Source organism: Corythoichthys intestinalis, chromosome 21 (assembly GCF_030265065.1).
Source record: "Corythoichthys intestinalis isolate RoL2023-P3 chromosome 21, ASM3026506v1, whole genome shotgun sequence".
NCBI classification, from domain to species: Eukaryota; Metazoa; Chordata; class Actinopteri; order Syngnathiformes; family Syngnathidae; genus Corythoichthys; species Corythoichthys intestinalis.
In genome coordinates this window covers 15076149-15102251 of record NC_080415.1, presented here as the reverse complement: position 1 = coordinate 15102251, position 26103 = coordinate 15076149, and the positions used below count along the sequence as shown (strand labels likewise).

The following is a 26103-nucleotide window of genomic DNA, read 5'->3' as shown; positions in this document are numbered from 1 at the left end:
GATGTATTAATTGATTACTTAAATAATCAATAGCTGCAGCTCTATACAAATACATAATGAGTCTCCACGATTAAATGTATATTTACATCTTATAGAGAATGGCGCACCACGTGACTACTCTGTTGTACTAGGCTGCCTCAAGTTTAACTTCATTACAATATTAATGAATTAGAAGAATGTTTGTGTCATGTTTGTCCTTCTACAGACACCATATTAAAACAAAAAAATATATTTTCATTCCCCATCTTTTCTCATTTTCAAACATTTTTGAAAAAGCTCCAAGGAGCCACTAGGACAGCGCTAAAGAGCCGCATGTGGCTCCAAAGCCGCGGGTTGCTTACTCCTAGCATAGACACTTAGCACTCTTCAAACATGAAAGCTATAAAACATCTGAAGAACTAAACTGTGACATCACAATAGTAACAATAAAATCTTAAGAAATCAATGCAGTACCTTGATTGCTTCCTCATACTCCTCTGAAATAAAGAAATAAAACCATTCGTCAAGTAATTCAGAAAACGAAGGAATCCATGATGACAACCTCTTTAATTTTACCCTTAGTGAATAAATAGGGTATTTCTCACCTTGGCTGTTGATGCAAATCTAAATAAGAAATAGGGAGAAATTCGAATAAATAATTTGAACCAAAGTCATCCCATGATCATGTGTCCATATTGGAAATAACCATTACCTCTTCGCTGTCCTCATCAAAGTACTTCGCTTGAAAGTGGTTAATTCCAAACGACGCTTTAATCTGAAATCAAGGCAAATATTTGATCACAATTTGCTTCGAATCTGCTAACACGTCAAAACGACGTTTTTAACACTTAAAAGTCGCTTACGTCTCCCGTACGCTTTCTAGTATTCATAAAGTGACCGATTCAAAATTTAGAGGTAAAAATTTTGGTTCATGTAAACACTTCCGAAGGTAGGCCACGTCCGGGCCTTGTTCTCCCCGAACTGCGCCAACGCGCTCGGCTAGCAGCTCACCCAGGCTTCCACCGAGCTCCACTCCAGCTTGTCCAGGTCACCCGTCAGGAATCTCTTAACATTCCCTCGAAAATTGACTTTGATGGTAACCGGGAGCCCCATTTCGGGCCGATCGTGAGCCCACTCCCGACAAAAAACAGCCGATAAACCCGAGGTGTCGCCGGTGCGTTTGATTTCCCTGTTGCGCTCGACTGTCTTCTCTTGTTTACATCGTCAGCTGCGTCGAGAAAAATACGGTGACGTGTTCTGCACATGCGTACTTCCGCGCATCCGTCGTCCCCGCCCATCACTGGTACGGTCGCGCGCTGATGTCGTCATCAACCCGATCGCCAAAGTGTGGCTGGCAAGCTGTAAAGCCACACGTTTCACCCCCTCCAAGTCCATTTTAATGCTGTTGGGACATTCGCTCTTCGCCTATCCGACAGCGTAAGATGTCGTCACTGCTCAAAGTGGATAATGAAATTAAAACCAAGGTACGAGCCCGGCTGCGGCGAGCATGAATCAAGTTTGATCAAGCGCGTGAGCCTTCATTTGTGTAGCACGATGGGAATGACCGGGCCGTGCTAACACCGGCTTGTTTCCCGCTTCCTCCAACGCAGTTGTCAAATGCTCTAATGAACTCTCTATATTTCACTTACACGGCACTTGATAAGTTTTATCGATGAATTTGACGCCAGTTGCTGAGGTGTTAATGTAATTAACAATTCGGGCCATGTACGTGAAAGCCTCTTTAGCATGGAGCTACCGAGTTAGCTGGATGGGGCAGACTGTCCTCTAAATAATAATGTATATTGAATGTGACATCCTTGTTAATTTCTGCTCATTTTAAGTTAATTCTAATGTATAAATGCCCTGGGAAAAAATGCAAAAAACATAAAACATTGGCCTTTTTTTTTTTTTTTTTTTTTTTGGTGTTATGACAATTGTAATGTCAGAAAAGGCAGTGGAACATATGAATGGGATTTGAATTTAATGTAGTTCATATGTAGGTCAACAATAATTTTACCTGAAAAATATTAATGGAAAATCCTCCAGAATTCAATTTTACGTTTAGTAATCGCCATTTAAACATATGCAACTTGAGGGAAATCAAGCAATTTTGGACCAAAATATTGAAAAATCAAACTTTTTGTTAAAAGATTTGACTATAACATGAACATTTTTTTTTGCTTCAGTGACATCTCTTTCATCTTAAAAGTCCTTGGCCTTCAACAAAACGGGGGAAAAACATCTTAGCTTGTAGCTTCCAACATCATAGCACACACATAAGGATATGAATCGTGTGAACAATTCTCCTGTGCAGTAAAAATGACTTCTTTCCCTCTCCATGTATTCAGGTTGATGCATTTAGAGAACGTATCACTGCAGAAGTAAGTTTTAACCACTGCAAGATTAACACTGTGTTGCTATCCACCACAAGAATCTGTAATTTGTTCTTCTTTTTTAGGCAGAGGATCTAGTTGCTAATTTTTTCCCAAAGAAGTTACTGGAACTTGATCAGTTTCTTAAGGTCAGTGGGCCTCAATGTTAGCAAATGACATCCGTCAAAAGGTGACACCTTATTAGATCTTTTGTTTTATTGCGTGCAGGAGCCAATCATAAACATCGTAGAGTTGAAGGAGATCCACTCGGACATCAACCTAACAGTGCCCGACCCAATCCTTCTCTCCAATCTTCATGATGGACTCGATTCGGTAAGTATTTTACATGGCAATGTTGCAATTATCGACCTTGTAGCTGACTTGTTTTGTGTATGCGTGTTGTTTTTTTTTTTTTTTTTGCAGCAAAATGCCAAAAAGAGAAAGCTGGAGGATGGAGCTACAGAGGCTAAGGGTGAGCTGCCGCCTGTCATTGGCTTTTTTCTCTCAGGGGAAGACTAGGGCCCCTCATATTAATTCCTTTTCCCGCTCAGTGACCGGCACAAAAGTCTTCGTCATGCCTGGTGGGATGATGCAGAGTAACAACAACCTGGTGGAACTCATCGAAAAGGTCAAACCGGAGATCCGGACGCTTATAGAGAAATGCAACACGGTGAGCGTCGTTTGACTGGAAGCACTTGTGGGACATTTTTGAGAATCAGTCTGTAAGTTTCGTGTTTTCTTGCCGCTCAGGTAAAAATGTGGGTGCAGCTGCTGATTCCCAGGATAGAAGATGGCAACAACTTTGGAGTGTCCATCCAGGAGGAGACAGTGGCTGAGCTCAGGACAGTGGAAGGCGAGGCAGCCTCTTACCTGGACCAGATATCAAGGTCAGCCCGATCAGTGTTCAACATGAGATTACTCTTGATATACAGGTTAAAACTGGTTAATGCAGTTGTATGTTCATCTTGTTGCAGATATTACATCACTCGAGCAAAGCTGGTTTCAAAAATAGCAAAATACCCTCATGTGGTGAGCCCATAACTTTTTTACGTTTTTGTCATACAAGACTAAGAAATAAGCAAAAAAAAAAAAAAATTAATAATGTTGTCTGTTAGGAGGACTATCGGCGCACAGTAACAGAGATTGACGAAAAGGAATACATCAGTCTGAAGATAATTGTATCGGAACTCCGAAATCAATACGTACGTGTTTCGGGAGCGACAATCTCTGGGTTTTAATGCAACTTGCACAAGCTTATGCCTCGTTTTCATCTGCAGGTGGCGCTACACGATATGATCCTAAAGAACATTGAGAAGATTAAGAGGCCTCGAAGCAGTAACGCTGAAGCCTTGTACTGAGAGCCGCCAAAAACCATCCAGTTTGCACGATCCGTCATTTCAGTACAATCAAACAATCCCTATACATACATCATACCAAGATGAAGACTTCACACGGTTTTTTTTTTTAATTGTAAGACTTTTTTTTTTTTTCCTGTTTTAAAGACATTAAATGCTCGGGAAGTCGTATTCTCAGCAAGTGCGTACTTTTTTAATTTGACAGTGATTTCATTTATAGAGCTTGTAAGCCGTTTCCAGAGCAACTTTTGTGTTCTTTGCCAGAAGAATGGTTGACAAGGAAAGTTTTATGCTGTACAGTCAGCTTATAGATTCACAAAAATCACCTCATAAAAATATTGATTCTATAGAATAAAACTTTTTTTAAGAAATGTGAGTTTTTTATTTCCATTAACTGTGTTGCAGTTTATGGCCTCAAGGTGTCACTGGTGCGTATTGATACGCTGGAACATTCTTTACTGATGGGTTGGGACAGAAAACTCCTGGGGATCTTATGTTTAGGATGGTATCTTCGGAAAACACTCGGGTGACTTGAAGTTCCGCTCTGAGACCCCAATTTGGCCAAATTTCAAAATTGTCCTATATGCATGTGTGATGCATTATTGGAAAGCTTAAAATCTCAATTTTCTGGGGGTAGAAAAATTAACATTGTAAACAGCAAAACCCTAACTGGAGGTGAGAGCCATGATTTTAACGAGATGTCACGTACTTGCCTCTTTTCGATCCAAAAACTCCATGTAGCATGTATCACCGAGTGTCAAGACACACCTTTGAATTGCCACAGCCGGATTTTGGGGGGATTTTATGGGTGAAACATGGTAATATAACAAGGATCGCAATGCAGAAATCGCAGACATCAAGGAGTGGTCGAGATTTTCATATATTTCCCCCTTTTAAACTTTTTTTTTTCTTTTTCGATCGATTATCTAACATATTGGAGAAAATGCGACTATCTAATAAGCGATTAAGCGATAGTTATGAGGTAGATATCCGTGACTTTGTTTTAAAGACGCTAATTTTTTCATTGTGACGTAATTTGTTTAAAAGTTTAAAATATGCGAGTGAATAATTTTTTAAAAGTCTTTTCAAACGAAATATGATCAAAGTTATTTCTATAGTCCTTTACAAAAACCTGACAGGCCCTCAAAGTGCTTTACAACAAAGACAAATATGGTTCATGAAAGATAAAAGGAAGGAAGGTACTATACTATGACATGAAGAAAAACAAAACAATGCATCAGGATAAAAGTCAAAACAGCAAATTAAAAAATAAAGCAGAATCCGAAAACATTAAAACCCTGAAGAAATAAAACCAGGCTACCCTAGTCAGGAGAAAAAAAGTAAAAAAGTGTGTTTTTAAAAACGAGATTTAAAAAGGCCTAAATTGGTAATGGTACGGATTTCAGGGGGTAGGCCATTCCATAACCTGGGGGGAGCAACTGCAAAAGATTAGTCCCCCCACCGCTTAAGTCTTGACCTCGGAATTTGCAAAAGAAGATAGGTAGAACGAAGAGCCCTGCCAGAGTTGGGGAGGGTTAAAATTTCCGATAAATAGGAAAGAGCCTGGCCATTAATAGAATTAAAAACAAACAGTAAAAGTTTGAAATCATTTCTAAAAGGGACTGGAAGTCAGTGGAGCAATGAAAGCAAGGGGGTAATATGCTCAAGTCTATGCGTACAAGTTAAAAAATGAGCAGCAGCATTTTGAACAAGATGAAGACGAGAAATCGAGGACTTGGGAAGACCAACATAAAGTGCATTGCAGTAGTCCAGCCTTGAGCTAATAAAAGCGTGAATTGCTTTTTCAAGGTCGTGGCGACTAAGAAAAGGCTTCCCTTTGGCCAAGAGACGGAGCTGGAAAAAACTTGCTCTTACAACAGAACTAATCTGTTTTTCAAAGTTGAGCCTGTTATCAAATATCACTCCGAGGTTTTTAACATGTCTTAAAAAAGGGAGCCAGGCCGCCAGTGTTTGGCTCAAGGGCATTCATCATGGAAGGTGTGCCAAAAGTAATATTCCGTTTTGCTCTCGTTAAGATGTAAGAAGTTTCATGCTAGCCACTGCTTCACATTGGATATGCACTCCATCAATTTAGTGAGAGCAGTTTGTTCGTTGGGTCTAGGGCAGATACAGCTGCAGGTCGTCAGCATAAAAATGAAGAGATATTATGTTTTATAATTGATCCTAAAGGTAGGAGATAAAGTGCAAATAGAACAGGCAGGAAATATGTGACAGTTAATGATTCAAAGCTAAAAATGACAGACATTTCGAATAATAAATACGACTACTTAAATTTTTATGGGTAGGTTGAAACAAAAGCGGTTGCACGACGTCTGTAAACCAGGGTTTCCAGGGTAAAACGGACCAATTATAAATAGTTCAGGGACTTAATGCGCCATGAATCTGCAATGGCAGCATATAGACATATTGTTCTATCTGCTTAAAATACAGCAATTTATTTTAAAGACTGGTGCGAGACCAGAAACTGCTTTTTCAGCCTTGTATATATATATATATATATATATGTATATGTATATATATATATATGTATATGTATATATATGTATATGTATATAGATCATGTGAAAAAATTGGGACACCCTATGGAAGCCTGTGTGCTTTCTAAAATATTTGGTCATATGGATATTTACTATCAATTTTAACTATCTTGAGAGATTCAAGTAATAGAAATAAACAATTACAACTGAAAAAGAATTGGGTTTTTTTATAACTCTCTGTAAAATGCAATTTCTGATGGGGAATAAATTAGGACACCCCCACATTCAATCCTTCTTAAAATGGGTAAAAATCACACAGGGGATCACATCAGGTGCACATGATCAGAACATCATTACCCAGCGTTTTGAAGGAGGCTTGCCTTATTCAAACCTCACTTTTAGTTTGGTGTGCCCCTCACTGTTGAAGTGAGAGAAAACACCATGGTGAGACCAAAGGAGCTCTCTGAGGCCTTCAGAAAGAATAAAAAATGAGTCTGGTAAGAGATTTCAAAAGACTATAAAATCAGCCATTCGACTGTCCGGAAAACAGTCTACATGTGGAGGACATTCAAAACAACTGCCAACATGCCCTGGTATGGCCAGCTGAGCAAATTCACCCCGAGACCAGACCGCAAGATGCTAAAAGAAGTCTCCAAAAACCCTAAAATGTCATCACGGGACCTACCTCTTCCTACGTTTGATGTGAAAGTGCATGCCTCTACAATCAGAAAAAGACTTCACAAAGTTTAACCTTCATGGGAGGTGTGTAAGGAGAAAACCTTTGCTCTCCAAGAGGAACATGAAGGCCCGACTGAAGTTTGCCAGAGTGAATGTAGACAAAGACCAGGATTTCTGGAATAATGTTCTTTGGACAGATGAAAGCAGTAAAATTGAATTATTTGGACACCAGAACAGAGGACATGTTTGGCGTGAACCCAATACAGCATTGCAGGAAAAGTACCTCATACCAACGTTGAAGCATGGAGGTGGAAGTGTCATGGTTTGGGGGTGCTTTCCTGCAGGAGGACCTGGCCAGCTCACCATCATCGAATCTGCCATGAATACTTTCATATATCAGAGGGTACTTGAGGAAATTGTGAGATAATCTGTGAAAAAAATTAAAGCTGAAGCGAAACTGGATCCTGCAAGATGACAATGACCCAAAACATACCAGTAAATCCACCAAGGACTGGCTGAAGAGAAATGGAGAGTCCTGGAAGGGCCGAGTCAAAACCCAGATTTTAATTCCATTGAGATGCTGTGGGGTAACTTGAAATGAGCTGTACCTGCAAGAAACCCCTCAAACATCTTACAGCTGAAAGTATTCTGCGTTCAGTGGGAAAAACTTTCTTCAGACCGATGTCAAAAGACTGGTAGAGGGTTACAAAAAGCGTCTGACTGAAATTATTTCAGCCAAAGGGGGTAACACTAGCTATTAGGTGGTCAGGTGTCCTAACTTTTTCCTCAGTTAGAATATGCATTTTTGTTTATATTGTTTTACTCATTAAACCAAATATGTTAATTTTTGTTGTTTACTTGCAATTAAATTACTGTCTCTTCCAGAGATAAAAACCAGATCAGACATTGATATGTGAACATTTCTTAATGAAGAACAGAATATTTAATGGGGTGTCCACATTTTTTCACATGACTTTATATATTTATAAAAAGGGGCAAACTACTGATGTTTAGGTTTTCTGTTGTCATCAAATATATTAACTTTTATACATGCAGTAGTCATGTTGATGTTTAGGTTCTTAACAAGGAGCTCTCAAAGGCACTTTCAAAATGCGAGCGCATGTTTAAAAAAATATATTGTATATATACACAGGTAAATTTTAAACCTTTTAAAGTTATTGTGGAACATATGTATTAATTTCACAAAACAAAAATGTACCAAATTGACATTTCTTAGTCCTTTATATAGGAATAGGACAATAAATGTACATCATTTATAAATGTTAAATCTCAGAGATTAAATTTTTGGGTAAATATAATTTATTAGTAGGCTATACTGTACTGTTTTACATGTCTAAAAATACTCATTCTAGTTCATATTTCTGGAAAAAATATAACTTGCAATATTAAAAAGTCCTGAGTACTCAACCTCCCATCTTTATGAATAAATACATGCAAATTCTGCCCTTGTTTGACAAAATATGACTTTTTCTATACATTTCTTTCCCAAAAACCCTGTGTTATATATATATATATATATATATATTAAAAAAAAAAGTTTCTCCCCCCTAATATTGACTTCTAGAAAATGACTTTTCTACTCCCCTAAAAATGATCTTTTTTGTGGATAAAATACAAAAATTATACAAAATGCTAAGCTATTCTTTTTAGATAATTTTAGTATTTGTAGGAAAAAAATGAGGTGCGGCTTCTTTTGACAAAGACAATACATTTTGACGAGGACTTCCCACGCCGTTGAACTCATCCACCTAGTTGTGAACATACAAATTAAAAACAGAGAAGATCAGCATCTTTCTAAGGACTTCTGGTTGACATTGGACAATTGTTTTGAGCATGAATACATTGGACTCATGTTGTTTTCACCGAGATAAGATAACATGCGTACAAAACAAGTAATCTAAAAAAAACAAGTTGTGCAACCTTGTCAACGCTCGCCAGTTATTAGCACTCGTTGCTTGCGGGCCTCCCTCTCGCAGGGGTATTGCTGCGATATGTTAACGTAAATTATTACGAGACTTAAGACGAAGCTTACAGATAAGATTGCTGTAATGAAGGCTTGAGATCATACACCGGAGAGAAAATGTCACAAGGTTATTATGTCATACACGTGATTTTCTTCACGGACCTTGTCCCACTACATGCTATACCCACATAAACTGTCAAATACAGTATTACAAAAGTGAGTACACCCCTTGCATTTCTGCAGATATTTAAGTATATCTTTTCATGGGACAACACTGACAAAAAGACACTTTGACATGATGAAAAGTAGTCTCTCTGCAGATTATATAATAGAGTTAATTTATTTTCCCCTCAAAATAACTCAAAATATAACCATTAATATCTAAACCCCTGGTAACAAAAGTGAGTACACCCCTTAGAAACTACATCCTTAAATGTCCAAATTGAGTACTGCTTGTCATTTTCCCTCCAAAATGTCATGTGACTTGTTAGTGTTACTAGGTCCAGGTGTAAATAGGGAGCAGGTGTGTTCAAATTTGTAGTGCAGCTCTCACACGCTCTCATACTGGTCACTGAAAGTTCCAACATGGCACAACATGGCAAAGAACTCTCTGAGGATCTTAAAAGACGTATTGTTGTGCTACATGAAGATGGCCAAGGCTACAAGAAGATTGCCAAACCCTCAAACTGAGCTGCAGCACAGTGACTAAGATCATCCAGCGTTTTAAAAGAGCAGGGTCCTCTCAGAACAGGCCTCGGGTTGGTCGCCCATAGAAGCTGAGCGCACGTGCTGAGCGTCACATCCAAATGTTTTCTTTGAAAGATCGTTGCAGGAGTGCTGTCAGCATTGCTGCAGAGATTGAAGAGGTGAAGAACCTGTTAGTGCTCAGACCATACGCCGCACTCTACATCAAATTGGTGTGCATGGCTGTCACCCCAGGAGGAAGCCTCTTCTGAAGACGGTACAGAAGAAAGCCCGCAAACAGTTTGCTAAATACTGTAAATTTCAACAAAGCGCATGGATTACTGGAACCATGTCCTATGGTCCGATAGATTCCGATGGTCTCAAGCATGTGTGGCGGCGACCAGGTGAGGAGTATAAAGACAAGTGTGTCATGCCTACAGTCAAGCATGATGGTGGTGGGAATGTCATGGTCTGGGGCTGCATGAGTGCTGCAGGTGTTGGAGAGTTACATTCCATTGAGGGGAAACATGAACTCCAACATGTACTGTGAAGTACTGCAGCAGAGCATGATCCCCTCCCTCCAGAAACTGAGTCGCAGGGCGGTGTTCCAGCATGACAATGACCCCAAACACACCTCCAAGATGACCATTGCTTTACTGAAGAGGCTGAGGGTAAAGGTGATGGCCTGGCCAAGCATGTCTCCAGACTTGAACCCAATAGAACATCTTTGGGGGATCATCAAGTGAAAGGTGGAGGTGCAAACAGTCTCAAATATCCGGCAGCTCCGCAACGTCGTCATGGAGGAGTGGAAGAGCATTCCAATGGCAACCCGTGACGCTCTGGTCAACTCCATGCCCAGGAGAGTAAAGGCAGTTCTGGATAATAGTGGTGGCCACACAAAATATTGACAGTTGACATGTTGTATGTTTTTTTTTTTTTTTTTTTTTTGAATGACCATAGACTTCATAACATTTTATTTATTAGATTTTTGAAGTCTACGGAATGGCGTTTCTTCGGCGCAGCGCAAAGCCCAAACCGTTTGACCAAGCGTCACCATTCAAATGTCAAAATGACCGAAATTTTTATGTTACGCCGGGAATTTTTCAAACGACCTCCAAAAATTTTTTGTTCACACGAAAACGTTTTTTTTTTCCAAAACAAAAAATTTTCAAAACGCTACTTATTTTTTACACATAATGATCTTACACATAAAAAAAATTCCAGGAAGGGGCATAAAAGTTACAGAATTTGGCAAAAATGTACGGTTCCCCCAAAGTTCGGCAAAAACTGTCGCATTCATTTCTAAAGGGATGCCATTGACAGTCATGTACGTCCAAATTTCCCATTCATTTTTAATGGCAGGAAAACAGGTTCTTGCCATTTTTAACTACTTACCATTACAGCATATTGACATTTTGGGACCTGATATCAACAGGACGTGTCTCCGAAGTGTCCCCAAATCAACAGGAAGTGACCCTGTTATCAATACGAAGTCTCCCCAAGTCAACAAGAAGTGACCTAAAAGATTTGTATTAACCACAGAAAAGCCCCATTGTAATTTCTCCAGATATTGCAGTTTCTAGTGTACAGTATGTATGCAAGTTTGTGGCTATACACAATTGAGCATATGATAAAAATTGGTAACTAAATACCTACGTGAAAAAATATTGTCAGAATTTGCAACATACTTAAAAGAAAACGAGTGATCAGGAATAAATCCTTTATTTTAAGAGGGATTAAAATACACAATATTGAATTTCAGAGTAGCACAATCATTGAACAGTCATAATTCATGCCATTCACTATTGTTTACTTGATCATTCCACCTTGTGAAGGTTTGGTTTTGTGCAATCAGCTGCAGTAAGTTATGACATCATAGGGATCATTCATGTTCCGAATCTTTCTACTTATTCAGCGATGACTGATATGAGTCTTCTGGCTGGCTGCTTGAGTGTATGCAAGGCCACTGCACTCAGACTGGTTTACTGACTTGAGTCAGCATACTCTGATTATTCAGATGAATTGGGTGAGTTACTTTGACTCATTTGTAGAACTGCTGACCCACATTGACTGACTTTTTGATCCAGTTGATTTGGTCGACTAAATTGAATTAGTAGGCATATTGGAAGCAACTTGGACTTAAATGAATCAGGTGATTCAGTGGCCTCAGATGCCTGACAAAAGTTAGCAGACTCTAGAAAGTACAGTTAATATTTACAGTACGGCTGTACAGAAAGCACAAATAGGTGAATTTTTCAGTGAATCCATAAACAGAACAAAATTGCAAAGATGTAATTTTGCAGAGTGGGTTGGCATTTCAAAAATAGAAAATTGTTTATAAGCTGGACTCTTTGATGCATTTAATTTACTTTTTAGTGCAACGCGTGTCTTCCACAACACATTGTGCTCCTTGATCCTGTGGCGTGTGTTGTGTCACTATGTGGGCCGGCTGATGAGCGACGCATGCTTGAGTTAATGTTTAACATGCACAATTAATCAGTATCAGTGCAAGGTGGCCTGTGGAAGAAAAACACCGGCTATTGCGGGAAGCTCATATTTGGTAAGTACCAATTAACTGGAACTTCTTATTCCAGCCAGTCACAAGTGAGCCAAAAAAAAAGTCTAATCGCTCGGATGCAAAAATAGAACAAAGTCAATAATGCTGTTTTGAACTGATCTGAATATATTTTAAGGGATCCAAGGTTAGAAAAATTTGTACTTCTTACAAGATAAACATTAATATGAGTTCAAATAATTTGATATTGAAATTGTTGATTTTTATACAATTTGTAAAATTAGTTTAACTAGTAGGTCGCCATTGGTGGTGACATTGCTGCCGTGCTTCCAGAGTATGAGCCCAGCGACATAAAAGTCATCTGTTCAACCCTTTCAATTTCAACCGAAGAGGAACATTAATAAGCATGACAGCACTGTCGATATTTCACAAAACGAACAGGAAAGACGGGATGAGACGAGAGTAGGGGGAAAAAAACGGTGTTCTGCCAAAATGTGCTACACTGGCGAAACATCTACATGAGGTGAATTGGACACCGTGGGCTTTCAGCTTGTTTTGTTTAGATGCATACAGACAGAACATACTAAAGATGCCTTAAGAAAATACTTAAACATAGTAATATCAAATAAAGGTGGTTTAAATATGCTACGTGACTAATGTGGTCAACAGGTGAACAATCAGCTTTAAGGCTACCACAAGAAAACACAATGCTTAAAAATAGGAGAGGGGAAACACATGCAAAAAGTATTTTGAGGCAATGAAAAGTATTGTAAGACTCAATAAAAACACAAATGGTGAGTACTCACAGCTTTTAACCGATGAGTGCATGTGTTGGACGTCTCGCCGCGTAGAAAGAATTGCAGGAATTGTATTCGTCAAGTGACAGTGACAATATACGTTATCACCCCGAGCGTCCATTGCAGGTATACAAACATGGCGCCCTCCATGGGTCAAAACATGTACTAAATATTATTAATTTTTAAATCAATGGCAATATTTCATGTATTTCTAATAACATATTTTAGTAAAAGAGAACAATTGTGGCTTATAAGAGCCTACAAGTCTTTAAGTCCGAGGTTTCCTTTCAAGAATCACAACATTAAAAAAAAAATTTAAAAGCATTTGTAAAAAGCCAAAGCCAGAAACTAAATGTAGTAGCATCTAGACACTCAGCTAGCTTTTAGTTAGTCTCTACCCTTATTTTGAAATAAAACCAGCTTCATGAATGCTTTGTGTATACAAAAACAATAAATGTACATTACCTCTCCACAAGATACAAAACTACATTTTCTTTCATTTCTAGCACACTATCATTGCCTAAAAAGGTCCATATGAAACACTCTAGCACCAAAATGAAACATACCACAGATCACAAGCTCTTACTGCCTCTGCCTCTCAAGTTCATCCAGCAGAGAGCTCGCGGGACCAACATGGTAGGGATTAAAAGTGCAACTGTGCTCTTACCAAAGGACAAGCAGTAGAAAGCTACCAGATTTTCAGAAGGAAATGTCCACGAGTCCAAGAGCCTAAGTAGGGCTAGAGAGATGACTATACTGCCTGCTTTGAAAGCGTTGGAGGTGCCATGCAAAGACGGTGAGTGCAAGCCCAGCCCAAGGCCCAACAGGCTACCCATGTTCCGTAGGAGGCTGGCGAAAGGTGTGCTGTCCATGTGCACCCACTCGGCCCTGGCGCACCACCTCTGGGCCTTCTGCAGGGTCCACAGAAGGTCCACACCCAGAGCTTTGAGCAAAACGTAGAAGCCCACAGCAAAGGTGGTCAAGAGAATTGTGGTCAATGTGTATATCCTCAAGTTGGCGTTGTAGATCCATTTTACTTTTGAAAGGACTTCGGCCACCAATGTGCCTGACAAATTACAAGGTCTGTCAACTTTAAGCCTTTTCCAAATGATCCTAATACACCAAACAAACCTGTGATGATCCCGGCGATCACTTGATGTGGGAAGTGGGCAGCCATGTAGACTCTGGACATGCACACCACCAGGGCCACCAAGCCCATGAGTACCCACAGAACCACATTTAGAACTCTGCCATAGAAAGCAGTGAGAGGACAGATAGCCAACATCAGACAAGTCAATGACCATGTGGCTTTGTCACTCACTTGTACAGAGATGGAGGACATTGTCTGTCCTTTGCCATAGCAAGTATGGCTGTCACCATCACATACCAGACCCCTGCGGCACCCATCGCATGACCTGAGGGACTTCCTGCAACCAAGCAGTTTTAAGTAGAAAGACACTGATTAGGGTTGCGTTTACTTTTGTGTAATTAGTTGCAAATTTGTCAAAGACAACAGTAGGACAGAACTTTGAGTGCAATTCAAACATGTGATTAACCAGATCAATTCCATTTAATTAGTCATCAAGTGTACCTGGTCCAGTTTCACATGTAATCGGGAACTGCTGCAACAAAGGGGCTGCTCTTGCCCCATAGAAGTTTGTCTCGTGAACCCACCAATATGGCCTTTCTCCAAAAAGGATCCTGCCACACAAAGCCCGGAAAACTCAAAAGCCAATAGTTCCTGCTTGATTTCTTGTCAGAGTTACCATTTGAGGACCAGATTGATCCAATCCCCGATGACAGCGACCCAGATGAGCCGGAGCCCTGTCTCCCGCCGCAGATGAAACCATATGGGGAAGAAGTAGAAGTAGGTGGTGTGCAGGTCCGCCACGGTAGAAGCTAGACTGAACAGGCCTTCATAGCTACTGTATGTGGTCTGCAGGTGCAACACCAGCTCGACCCCCCAGCTGTGGACCAGATCCATGACAGCAGTCCTTTGGCTTTGCAGGGTGCGCTCTGGGGTGAGTATACCGTGAAGGTATTTTGTCTGTGTGTGATACCCATTGGACTTTAATCAAGGCTACTAGGCTTGTTTGTCTTTGGAACAGTGCAGGCAGGTTCCTTAACCCCATACACTCCCCCCTGACCCCGCCTGCTGAAATCCATAATTAGAGATATTAGTGGCCGCCCCTCACACCGATCAGTGATTTCCTGGAAAACATTTTCTCTACTCGGTAAAAGACTCCAAGCTTCTTCACTTTTCCTTGTCATCTTTCCTTGATTTTGTCTTTCAGAACAGGAAGCAATATGACCTTGTCGGCGAGGACTTTCTTTATGTCAGCTCCAATTGTAACTTGTTTCCATGCCGCCAGTCGGCTATATCGGTTTTATCAGAATTTATCTTCTGGGGCCCCGTCATTCAATCATTGATGCCCTTATGTAATCTACAACATTGACACCAACTAAGACAGTTTCTCCAAATCATCGACATCAATTACATAACTGATAAGTTATTCTGCGGATTTAGGTGGAGTGAAAAAAAGATGTGCAGGGCCATTGTTCACAAACTCGGCCATTTCAGTAAAGAGCCTGTTATTGGTCTTACTAGTCACCTCCAGTAAATTCCCCAGATGTGACAGACTTTGACGCAGTGTTTTTTTTCTCCCCCTCCCAGCATGTTTGTGTGCCCGGTCTGCCAAACTCTCCCGACAAGCAATGTTTTATTACACGTGCAAGGTCCAAAGATCAACATGAGCATGCGTCTGAGTGGTGGGATCCCAGGCTATAAAAACAAGCTGCCCTGTCACCGCCGGCGACACTCTAGACAGACTTACCCTCTCACCGCTAAAGATGTTTCACGCTATCATGGACACCATGCAGGGCTTTGGGGTGAGCAGCACCCGCTACCTGCAGACCAACTATCAGGATGCCCAAGGTTTGTTCCTCTGGGTGTCATGGGCAGCAGACCTCAGGAACACCTTTTTTATCTTCTTCCCACTCTGGTTCCACTTTCGGCCCTCGGTGGGCATCAAGCTCATCTGGGTTGCCGTCATTGGGGACTGGCTCAACCTGGTGTTCAAATGGTAAAGTGGTATGAAATTCAATAAAGAGATTCTGAATGACGAAATACATAATTCCATCTTTAGGATTCTGTTTGGAGAGAGGCCCTACTGGTGGGTCCATGAGACGGCTTACTACAGCAACAGCATTCGTCCCGCTATTGAACAGTACCCAATGACCTGCGAAACTGGTCCAGGTACGAAAAAGTTTATGGGGGTACTTGCCATGCCAAGACGGTCAGGTGATAAACTGATCTTTTGTTTCTGCAACCCAGGAAGCCCTTCAGGTCACGCTATGGGAGCGGCAGGTGTCTACTACACCTTGGTGACATCTATCCTTGCCATCATGGCCAGCAAGAAGAAACATGGTGGCAAGAAGTCTTCTAAAAACGGGTGAATCCCAAATCCTGAATTTTGTTTACTGCTTCAACACCAGCAGTTATCACATTAAACATTCTTTCTAACGTGTGGTTGATCATTAACTCTTGGGTATCAAGTTGTTTTGACATCCAGGCAGCTGAAGTTTTACCGATAAGCTGTACTAACTGACAATTGACAGGCTGTTAGTTTTTCCCAAGAGGACTGAGTGGGGCATCCTTCCGTTACTGAGATGATCTTGATGTTTTCTTTTGGCAGCTACTTGAAGGTTATTCTTTGGACCGTGTTCTGGGCAGTCCAAGTGTGCGTCTGTCTATCCAGGGTCTTCATAGCTGCACACTTCCCCCACCAGGTTGTTGCTGGAGTCATCACAGGTATGGCTAACAAGTAGACTGATTCAGTTCGTTACATTCCAGACGACTGCTTATATCTTAAACTAAAATAGTTTGCCATTTCTAGCACGTGTGCTCTATCTTTAAGCATTTTTCAAAACTGCAAACATCTCAGTAGTGAACAGTTCTTACTGTTGATATATTTGAATATATGGGACTGTGTTGTAAATAAAATCTTAAATAGACACTGGAGGAAAGGGTCGTCTAAATGATAGTCTATCGTCAAATACAAAAACTTTCAACATTTGGCTCCTCAGAGAGCCTTTTTGTCTTGAATGTAAAATGTTTTCTCCGTGAAATGGCGACTGCAAACTACATTTTCTACACCCGAGAGAACAGGTTCCAGTTTAAATGTTCATAGTCGGAGGGTCTCTGTACAAATGATAATCTGGTGGTATCCTCACTTTGACTCTCATTGGCTCCTAGGCATGATTGTGGCTGAGGCCTTTAACAGAACCCAGTGGATCTACAATGCGAGCATGAAAAAGTACTTCTACACCACGCTCTTCCTGACTTCCTTCGCAGTGGGGTTTTACCTGCTTCTAAAGGTTGTGGGTGTAGACCTCCTCTGGACGCTGGAGAAGGCCCAGAGATGGTGCAACAAGGCCGAATGGGTCCACTTGGACAGCACGCCTTTCGCCAGCCTCCTACGCAACATGGGCACACTATTTGGCCTTGGCCTCGGCCTGCACTCGCCCCTGTATACCGAGACAAAGCGCAGCAGTAATGCAGTGTCCCGGGCCGGCTGCATTGTCAGCTCTCTGCTGTTGCTCCACCTCTTTGACTCCTTCAAGCCACCCACGCACACCGCCGCCCTATACTACCTACTCTCCTTCTGCAAAAGCGCCACTGTACCCGTAGCGACTGTCAGTATCATCCCATATCTGGTGAACAGCGCGCTGGGCCTGCACACCAAAAAGGGCGTGTGACGCAAATGTAAGGCCGTAAAGAAAGACTTCACGAAACAAAAAGCACAGGGTGGCTTCTTCCTACCTATAGACTTGGTGCCAATTGCATTTAGTTGGAAAAAAAAAAAGACCAAAAAAATGAATCATTAGAAGGAGCCAACAAAAACAACAGGAAAAGGTCACTGAACTTTGTGTGTGTGCCAGTGACACTTCCCATGATGCTTTGAAGCACTTACAAGAGCGCACTAATATAAACAGATGCTATATATTATATGTATTAACTATCTGACTGACTTTTTGAATATTACAGAGTATTTTTTGACTATTTTTAATAAAATCTTGAAAATGTCTGAAGGGAGTTCTTGTACATGACATTTATCCCCACAAGTTCCAGAACCCCAGCACATAATTCATCCACCTAACATCATCATTTATACATTTGATATGTTTTGTCCATCTTTTTACCCATTTTCTATAGTGCTTCTCCACAATTGAGTCACAGATGAGCTAGTATGATTTTGTAGTTGACTTTGGCAGATATGTGGTATGGTCAAAACCAGCAATTGTTGCTGTGGAATCTTTTAGACATTTGGATTTTTCTGCTCTTTTTGAGATGCCAAAAATGTCACAAGGTGAAACTAAAGCCCCGGCTAAAAGAAAATTAGTAATTAACAAAGAAGTCAAGTATTTTTTTGTAAAGTAGTTGAAGCAGCTCACCTTGATTGAAAAATTTTTGCCTCATTGTGAACGTGGACTTTTTTCTGCCCTCCCAGTTGACTTCTATAGCCATCAATGAGTCAAAGGTAATGTAGTCTTACAGTATCCAGATTTGAAACAATTTGCCATCATAGTTCGAAATATATTGACAGTTATTATACTATAATTAATTGGCTACTCTGAAAACTGCAGGGGAGTCATTTACTTTTATTATTTATTCCTTTGTTTTTTGTTATTATATATATTTAGGGCATGATTATCTCCCGCAAATAAACCTTGACCAAGTATATAAATACACAGGAGTGCTGCTTCTAATCTGATGTTTTCTTTACCAACTGGCAGCACTATAAACCTCAAACTGGAGCAGAATGACCACTCAGTGATAGCATTTGTAAGCCAATAGCCAATCAATTCCAGAGAACCTAGAGAGCAAACAACAACAGATGGACCTTAGGTACAATTCAATGACAACTGATGAGATTTGAATAGTTATTTTGGGAAATGAGTAGTTCATTTGTCAGTTGTTCTTTTTTTTTTTTCTGCATAAATTCATGGAACACAAAGTGGACAACCTCAAAAGGCCAGCAAAACACCCCTGGCCTTTAACCCCGACTTTCTGGAGTGACATCAACATGCACGTCACCCCATACTTTATGCAGGCCTCGGAGAAAGAGGTCAGTTTTGCTAACCAGACATTCAATATTTGCCAAGTTGTGCTTCCGCCAACTGACTGACTGAAGCACGGGCCACTAGATGAGTCACGTTTTTAAGTGTAGTTGGCCACAGAGGTGGGTAGTAACGCGTTACATGTACTCTGTTACATTTACTTGAGTAACTTTTTGAGAAAAATGTACTTCTAAGAGTTTTATGAAGCCATACTTTTTACTTTAGTAGATTTGTGAAGAAGAAAAACGCTACTCTTACTCCGCTACTTTGGGCTACACAAGAGTCGTTACATTTTTCTCTTTATTCTACATATTAGCTTTATTATTATTTTTTTGCCAGCGATGCCAAGAGTAGCGCTACTAATTTCACCAATGAGACGTCACAACCATAATCACATGACTCCATTACACCAATCAGATGCAAGCTTGCCGTTCTATGATCACGTGGCGCCTTTAAAGCACCGTAAAAAAATAATTATTTGATACAGAGCGCTGCCCTCAACATGACTCGGAAGCATGGATTTAAACCTCTCACCCAGATTTTATTTGGCACAGATTGACCACGGAAAACCGGAGGAATGCGCCTTTTAATTTCATAATAGTACCTATGAAGGAACTACAGTATTCACTATTCAAACTGGGAAGTATTTTCTCCACCAGAGGGCACTAATGCTCTTTTGACAAATAATGCTTCATTTTTTTTTTCTCTCCCCGGAATGATTTTTTCAAATTTCATTGGCTTAATGAGGTTACGTAATGGGTTATTGTACAGTATCATTACAACAACAGTTCATATACCGTATTTTCACGACCATAAGGCGCACCTAAAAGTTAATTTTTCCTAAATGGGCGGAGCGCCTAATAATGCGGTGCGCCCAATGTGTGTACCGAAGGCGGACGTGAGTGAAAGCAGCATGAACAATTAGAGGTGTGAATGGTGCTCATCATAGGGGGCGGGCCGCCATTCGGTAGAGTATAAATTTGAGTTACGTGCGTTGGGCAAATCAACTTCTGTTTGAATCAAGACCCTCGAAAATGGCAACTCCGACGGTAAGACACGTTTACGAAGCCCAGTTCAAGCTCCAAGCTATCAGCTACGCGAAACAAGATGGAAATCGAGCCGCAGTGAGACAATTCAGCATCAACGAGTCAATGGTTCGCAAGTGGAGAAAGCTGGAAAACGAGCTAAGTCAAGTCAAGAAAACAAAGCTGAGTTTCTGCGGAAATAAAGCGAAGTGGCCTCACCTGGAAGACGAACTCGAGAGGTGGATTCACAACCAAAGAACAGCCGGGAGAAGCGTCTCGACAGTCACCATGCGAATGAAGGCACACACACTGGCGCAAGAGATGAAGATGGAACATTTTCGAGGAGGTCCGTTGTGGTGCTTTCGATTCATGAAACGGCGTCATCTTTCCATCCGGACAAGAACTACATTGGCGCAGCAACTTCCAGCTGATTACAAGGAAAAGCTGACCATCTTCCGCTCCTACTGCAGCAAAAAGATTGCCGACAAACGCATCCAGCCGAAGCATATCACGAACATGGACGAGGTGCCACTCACTTTCGACATCCCGGTGAGCCACAGCGTGGAGAAAAAAGGGGACAGCACGGTAGCGATACGCACAACGGGGCACGAGAAGTCATCTTTTACTGTTGTGCTTAGCTGCCATGCTAATGGACAGAAACTGCCGCCGCTGGTGATTTTCAAAAGGAAGACGTTGCCGAAAGAAAAGTTTCCTGCCGGAGTCGTCGTGAAAGCCAATCAAAAGGGTTGGATGGACGAGGAGAAAATGAGAAAGTGGCTGAGGGAGGTTTACGTGAAGCGACCGGATGTTTTTTTCCATGTTTCACCGTCCCTCTTGATCTGTGACTCCATGCGCGTACATCTCACACCCGCTGTGAAAAACGAAGTCTTGCCATCATTCCGGGAGGCTTCACAAAGGAACTACAACCGCTGGACATCGGTGTAAACAGGGCGTTCAAAGTCAAGTTGCGTGGGAGCAATGGATGACGAATGGCAAACACAGTTTTACAAAGACTGGTAGGCAACGCCGGTGTTCTGAACAGAACACCGGGCGAGTTACGCCACAATTTGCGAATGGATTGTGGATGCTTGGGCTAATGTGTCGGCTTGCACTGTTGTTCGAGCTTTCGCCAAAGCCGGCATTATTTCCGAGGAGGACCCTCATGGCAACGAGACTGACTCGGACAACGACGAGGGGGTACCTGGTGTGTTTGATGGAGACCTAGCCCAGCTGTTCATGTCAGATACAGAAGATGAGGACTTTGATGGCTTTGTGGATTGACAAAAAATGTGAGTACTTATTAAAATTCTTTAATAAAGTACAATCGAACTGAGTTTTGCTTCCGCTTTTTATAAATACGTTCGTGTGCATGCTAGCGTGAATGCTACTGTATGCTTTAGCGTGAGTGCATGCATGCATGCCCACGCGCCCAATAATCCGGTGCGCCGTATGGTCGTGAAAATACGGTAAATAAGTTTGTGCTGAGAGAAAAAAAATACCATTAAATATAAAAAAATAAGCAGTTACCCAAGTAATGAGTAACATTGTGAGTATTTTTTTCACTTTATACTTTACTTGTACTTGTACTTAGATTTTTTTGGATGCCTACTTTTACTTTTACTTGAGTAATATAATTTTAAAGTAACGCTACTCTTACTTGAGTAAAATTTTTGGCTACCCTACCCACCTCTGGTTAGCCATTTCATAATATGATGGACAGAAGCAATAAAAAGGTTTGGGGAAAAAATGTATAGTTACTATAAATTATGGTTAGGAGAAGAGTAGAACCATTTTCACATTCTTTCTTGAACAAGAAAGGAGTTCGGGTGCAAGAAGGTTAATTGAGCTGAATTGTCCATTTCTTGTGCCCTTTTATGTTTTAATAGCAGAAATTTTATCAGGGCCGGATGTATGGGGGTGCCAGGGTGGGCACAGCCCACCCAGATGTGAGTAGTGCCCACCCAATCAAAATGTCGGGAATATCTATTGTAGCGTCGCACTGGATATAGAGAACGCCCGTAGAGTTGGTCTCACCTACTTTTTTATTGTAGGATTAACGGTTACTGTTGGCTGCAACCACGCCGAACAAGCAATCACCAAAACAAGCTGTTTTTCCAACCTCGTTTGTTATCGGCGCGCTTCCTCTCTCTCCTCCAGACAAATTCTCGCAGTCAGACATCCGGGAATTAATGACGTCACCAGCCACAACAAAGCGTCGCGATATTGAAATGGGGGCAAAACATGAGTCACAAGCAGTTGCTCTGTCGTGCATTGTAGTACAAATGCGTTGAACTTTTGTCTTATTTGCGTCTTTTTTTCCGTCGGAATGACTAAAAGTTGCCGTGTAGCGGGTTGTAACACAAGGAAGAGTTCGGAGCCGCATTTGAAGTTCTTCACTCTTCCCCGTGAGAAGAAAATGACAAGAAATTGGCTGAAAGCAATCAATCGAGGAACAGTAAAAAAAGACGGTTCCGTGGACCAGGCACTTTTACGTTTGCAGCCGACATTTTATTACTGGTGAGTAAACTTGAATCGATTTTTTTGCCCCAATTAGCTGCTAGGATTCAAAAGACTAGGCAGTGGTTATTATTACCGTAACCGACAACTCGCAAAGCATTATTTTTCTTTTGCCGTGAACAGCTTTGATCGGTCAATTGGTATATTATTGGCCTGGTGGGGAATTGGTTATTTTGCCGTGACGTGCTCACGGTTGAATAACGCTTGGAGGCGAATTACCGGTGACAGCAGAAATAATCACTCCATATACAGTATACTACTAGTTTTCTTAGTTCCACACAGTACATATTATACGTAATTGATAAAGGTCAACTTACTGGGTGACTTTATGAGGTAGTTGTAGATGTTTCCGAACTCCATTGCAAGCAATTCCTTTGGATTGTTTATCCAGCTATCAGCTACGACTTTGTATGGCAGATTTGCAGGCCAATACACGCTAATTTTAAGTTGTATCGCCTCGTGTCTGTCGGCAGTGACTCGTGATAATAATAAGTCATGTTTAAGACATTTTTATGGAAAAAAACAGCTGAAATATATGATTTCAGACGTTTGTCTACAGATGTTTACCTGTGCGTGCCCCCATCTCAAAATGGCGACACGTTGCTGTGCGAGATGACGTCATCGTGACATCACGCCGACTGCGTAAATAAGTATATAGATGAAAAAAAAATAAACCCCCCAAAAATTAATGCAGCCTCAACGGGACACAAGCCAGTGTCTTACTTGCGCCGGTCCCAAGCCCGGAGAAATGCAGAGGGTAAAAAAAGAAAAAAAAGCCTGCATTGGACGTGCCCCCTCATGATTTCTTAGTGCCCACTCTGGTGGGTAAACCTAGATCCGGGCCTGAATTTTATTACTTTCGTGGTTGTCTTCCCACGTCTTTAACTTTTTTTCCTGTTTTATTGACAGCAAATACGCTGCCTTCTTGGATCTCATAATGTGCTATACAATTAAAGTTGATACTGAAAATATTTTGCCAGTCACCTTGCCTCACCTGGCAAAATGTATGAGCAAAAACTTGAATTAAGCATCACCTAGCTGGACGACAAATGTTTTGAAGCCTGTTTGCAAACGGTAGAAATAAAGCAAACTTGTCACGTTAAGTAAGCGCATTTAGTTGTTGGTTACTTGACCTTTAAACTGATTGGTATTCCTTTGCCGTTAGTCGATTCCTATTAGTCTAATACAGGGGTGTCCAAACTTTTTGCAAAGGGGACCAGATTTGGTGCGGTAAAAATGTGGGGGGCCCGATCCTGGCTAACGTCCTTTACGTCAAATTTTAGCAAGCCATTCTGTGTGTCACATTTGCTTCATTATTGTTTTTAATTAATAATTTCAACAATCTCGCAACTAGCCTTTGTGGCGTTCTCTTTTGACTCTCGGGCTCTTGCGAAATACTGCTGCTGTGAAATTTAACTAGCTTCAAGTTGCTTCAATTTCTTCAATTTCTTGCTGCGTATCTTCCCTGTAATCTTGTCTAGGACTGCAGCTATCGAATATTTTAGTAGTCGATTAATCGATGGTCTACTTAGTTCGAATAATCGAGTAATCGGATAAGGAACATGAAAAATTAAAATGCCTGAGCTGAGCCTCAAACAGTATATGTTTTTTAAAATGAGGATCAATGTATAACAAAAGAACAACTGGCTAACTTATATAGAAAAAGTCCGCTAGCTTAAATGCTAATGTTTTTTATTTATTCTTATTTTTTAACAATGCTCTTAACAAATGGCTCAGACACAAATTCCCACAAAAAATGGCTAAATATACCTATAAACTAAATCAAGAATGCATTAAAAAACATTAGCTCAAACAAAAACTTAGCTTACGTTGGTCTTAACAGGGAGCAGTTGGATTCAGCCATGTGAAAAGAGGCAGACCAGAGAGCAGTGTATCCACCCTCATCAATTAAACTAATTGCAAACACTTTCAAAATAAACCATTAAAACGGCACTTTAATTAAACGAATACTCGAAGCAACAAAATTTAATTAGAATATTTTTTTTTGTAATCGAATACTTGAGTTAATCGATTAATTGTTGCAGCACTAATCTTGTCATACATGTCTTATTTGGTAATATCGCCTCACATTGAACTCTTTAAAAACAGCGACTGTCTCTGCAAATGAGGCAGACACAGTTGTTGCGGATTTCAGTGAAGAAATAGTCAAATTTCTAACTATCCTTGAAGCGTCGGCCATCGCATTCAATTTTTTGTTGTTGTTGTTGTCTCCCTTTTAGAAAATTGGAAGGGTCACACGGGGTAATGTTGCTAAGAGTGCTGTTGCCTTTTAGTGGGTAAATGAGGAGCAGCATTTAGTGTGTAAGCTACTTCATATGCTGGTAGCAGTACTGCTGACCAATTTATTAAGTCTGTGTGCGGGCCAGACGTTATTAATTTTATGACAGAGGCTGGGGGCCAGATGAAATTTGACCACAGGCCACATTTGACCCCCGGGCCGGACTTTGGACATGTCTGGTCTAATAGGAACAATTAGATAGATGGCGCTGTGACTCAAACTTACACTGTATTCACCTGTCACAGAGCAGTCAGCCACATATTTTTAGGCTTTTACGACAATGTTCTTGTTTTTTCCATTTATATTACTGTAACTAGGTTTTTGAAGCCACATCCAAAGTCATTTACTTTTGAGTCAAGCTACACATATCCACTCATTCGGACAGAAATACGCATGTATTTGTTCTCGCACCTTTTATGCAAAAAATAAATACAAAGACTGCTTACCAACATGATAACGTCCTCAGACTCCACATTTGAACGCGTTTGAGGCTGTAGTTCCCCACAAAAAAGACCGAGAAAGAGGGAAAAATAAGTTATCTTGAGGGTTGAATTGGCAAAATTGGCGTTGCTCCTCTTCTCTGTAAAGGTCAATCACGGATATACACTCGCACGCCCCGAGGTAGTTGATGGGTATATGTGTTCACGTGTGTGAATAAAGCTTGTAGGCGCTGTAGTTCCTAATTTTGTCCACTAGATATCGACATTACGCTCCAAACAACCGGTGCCCATTTATATTTCTTTGCGAGACTTTTAAGTGCGTACGACAGGAGAAAAAAAAAAGAAGTCTTAAATAGCATTATTATGTGAATTAGAATCATATTTTGAGACGATTTGACAATATACAACAATTTAGAAAAGCGAAAAGGGCCGCAAAATGTCATTGTTTCAGTCTCTCTACTCCAATATTTTTACAGGATATTCTTTTTATCCAAGTATTTTCACCCAATAGCTAAATAAATGGCATGGTCATGACAAATAACAGTCTTGTGCTAAATGGAATATGAAATAATAAAAATGCATTTATTCAGGACATGGCAAAATTACTACAAATTGGTCAAAACTGTCGACTTCAACTTTACTGTCGCACCTCTCGAACGATATTTTATGCCACCTAAGTCGGGTTTATGTCATTTCCCTTCCCTACTTCGGAGAATGTAAACAAACCAAGAGGCGTGACAGCTAGCCGACATGCTAACCCGAACCGAGTGATGTTTCAAAGTGTTCGAAGCGGAAAATCACACATAACTAGCCCCGATCATTTCAAATGACGACTAGGTT

The 26103-nt window shown here is 40.8% G+C and overlaps 4 protein-coding genes across 10 annotated transcripts in view; 2 read left to right on the top strand and 2 right to left on the bottom strand.

The window, feature by feature from the left end:
• Nucleotides 1-25429, bottom strand: part of nbr1a (NBR1 autophagy cargo receptor a) — a 64794-nt gene extending 39365 nt beyond the window's left edge. The window contains exons 1-5 of one of the 6 annotated variants that reach the window (XM_057825618.1): nt 25270-25424; nt 991-3221; nt 692-754; nt 585-603; nt 454-476 (exon numbers count right to left, since the gene is read on the bottom strand). In XM_057825618.1, coding sequence (XP_057681601.1) covers nt 454-476; nt 585-603; nt 692-754; nt 991-1092 — 207 coding nt within the window. In that variant the 5' untranslated portion in view covers nt 1093-3221; nt 25270-25424. Of the gene's footprint in view, nt 1-453; nt 477-584; nt 604-691; nt 755-842; nt 885-990; nt 6181-12871; nt 13423-25269 lie in introns of those variants that run through there. The other 5 variants (XM_057825619.1, XM_057825621.1, XM_057825622.1 and 2 more) reach the window with 5 other exon arrangements.
• On the top strand, nt 1299-4077 carry psme3 (proteasome activator subunit 3). Its single transcript, XM_057825631.1, has 10 exons — nt 1299-1463; nt 2328-2360; nt 2438-2500; nt 2580-2684; nt 2775-2823; nt 2903-3021; nt 3102-3238; nt 3326-3380; nt 3467-3553; nt 3629-4077. Exons 1-10 carry the CDS (start codon nt 1422-1424, stop codon nt 3707-3709), a joined length of 771 nt encoding a protein of 256 aa, XP_057681614.1. The 5' UTR covers nt 1299-1421; the 3' UTR covers nt 3710-4077.
• On the bottom strand, nt 2751-15005 carry LOC130909322 (glucose-6-phosphatase catalytic subunit 1-like). 2 transcript variants are annotated; one of them, XM_057825628.1, is made up of 5 exons: nt 14629-15005; nt 14454-14563; nt 14184-14289; nt 13994-14109; nt 2751-13928 (listed from the first exon to the last, which is right to left on the bottom strand). In XM_057825628.1, exons 1-5 carry the CDS (start codon nt 14844-14846, stop codon nt 13435-13437), a joined length of 1044 nt encoding a protein of 347 aa, XP_057681611.1. In that variant the 5' UTR covers nt 14847-15005; the 3' UTR covers nt 2751-13434. The 2 variants fall into 2 exon arrangements, with proteins under 2 accessions (XP_057681611.1, XP_057681612.1); XM_057825629.1 differs by having other exon boundaries at nt 13994-14170; nt 14203-14289.
• On the top strand, nt 15636-17949 carry g6pc1a.2 (glucose-6-phosphatase catalytic subunit 1a, tandem duplicate 2). Its single transcript, XM_057825627.1, has 5 exons — nt 15636-15945; nt 16009-16118; nt 16197-16314; nt 16558-16673; nt 17118-17949. The coding sequence occupies exons 1-5, from the start codon at nt 15713-15715 to the stop codon at nt 17618-17620; spliced, it is 1080 nt and encodes a 359-aa protein (XP_057681610.1). The 5' UTR covers nt 15636-15712; the 3' UTR covers nt 17621-17949.
• Nucleotides 25430-26103: the final 674 nt, after the last annotated feature.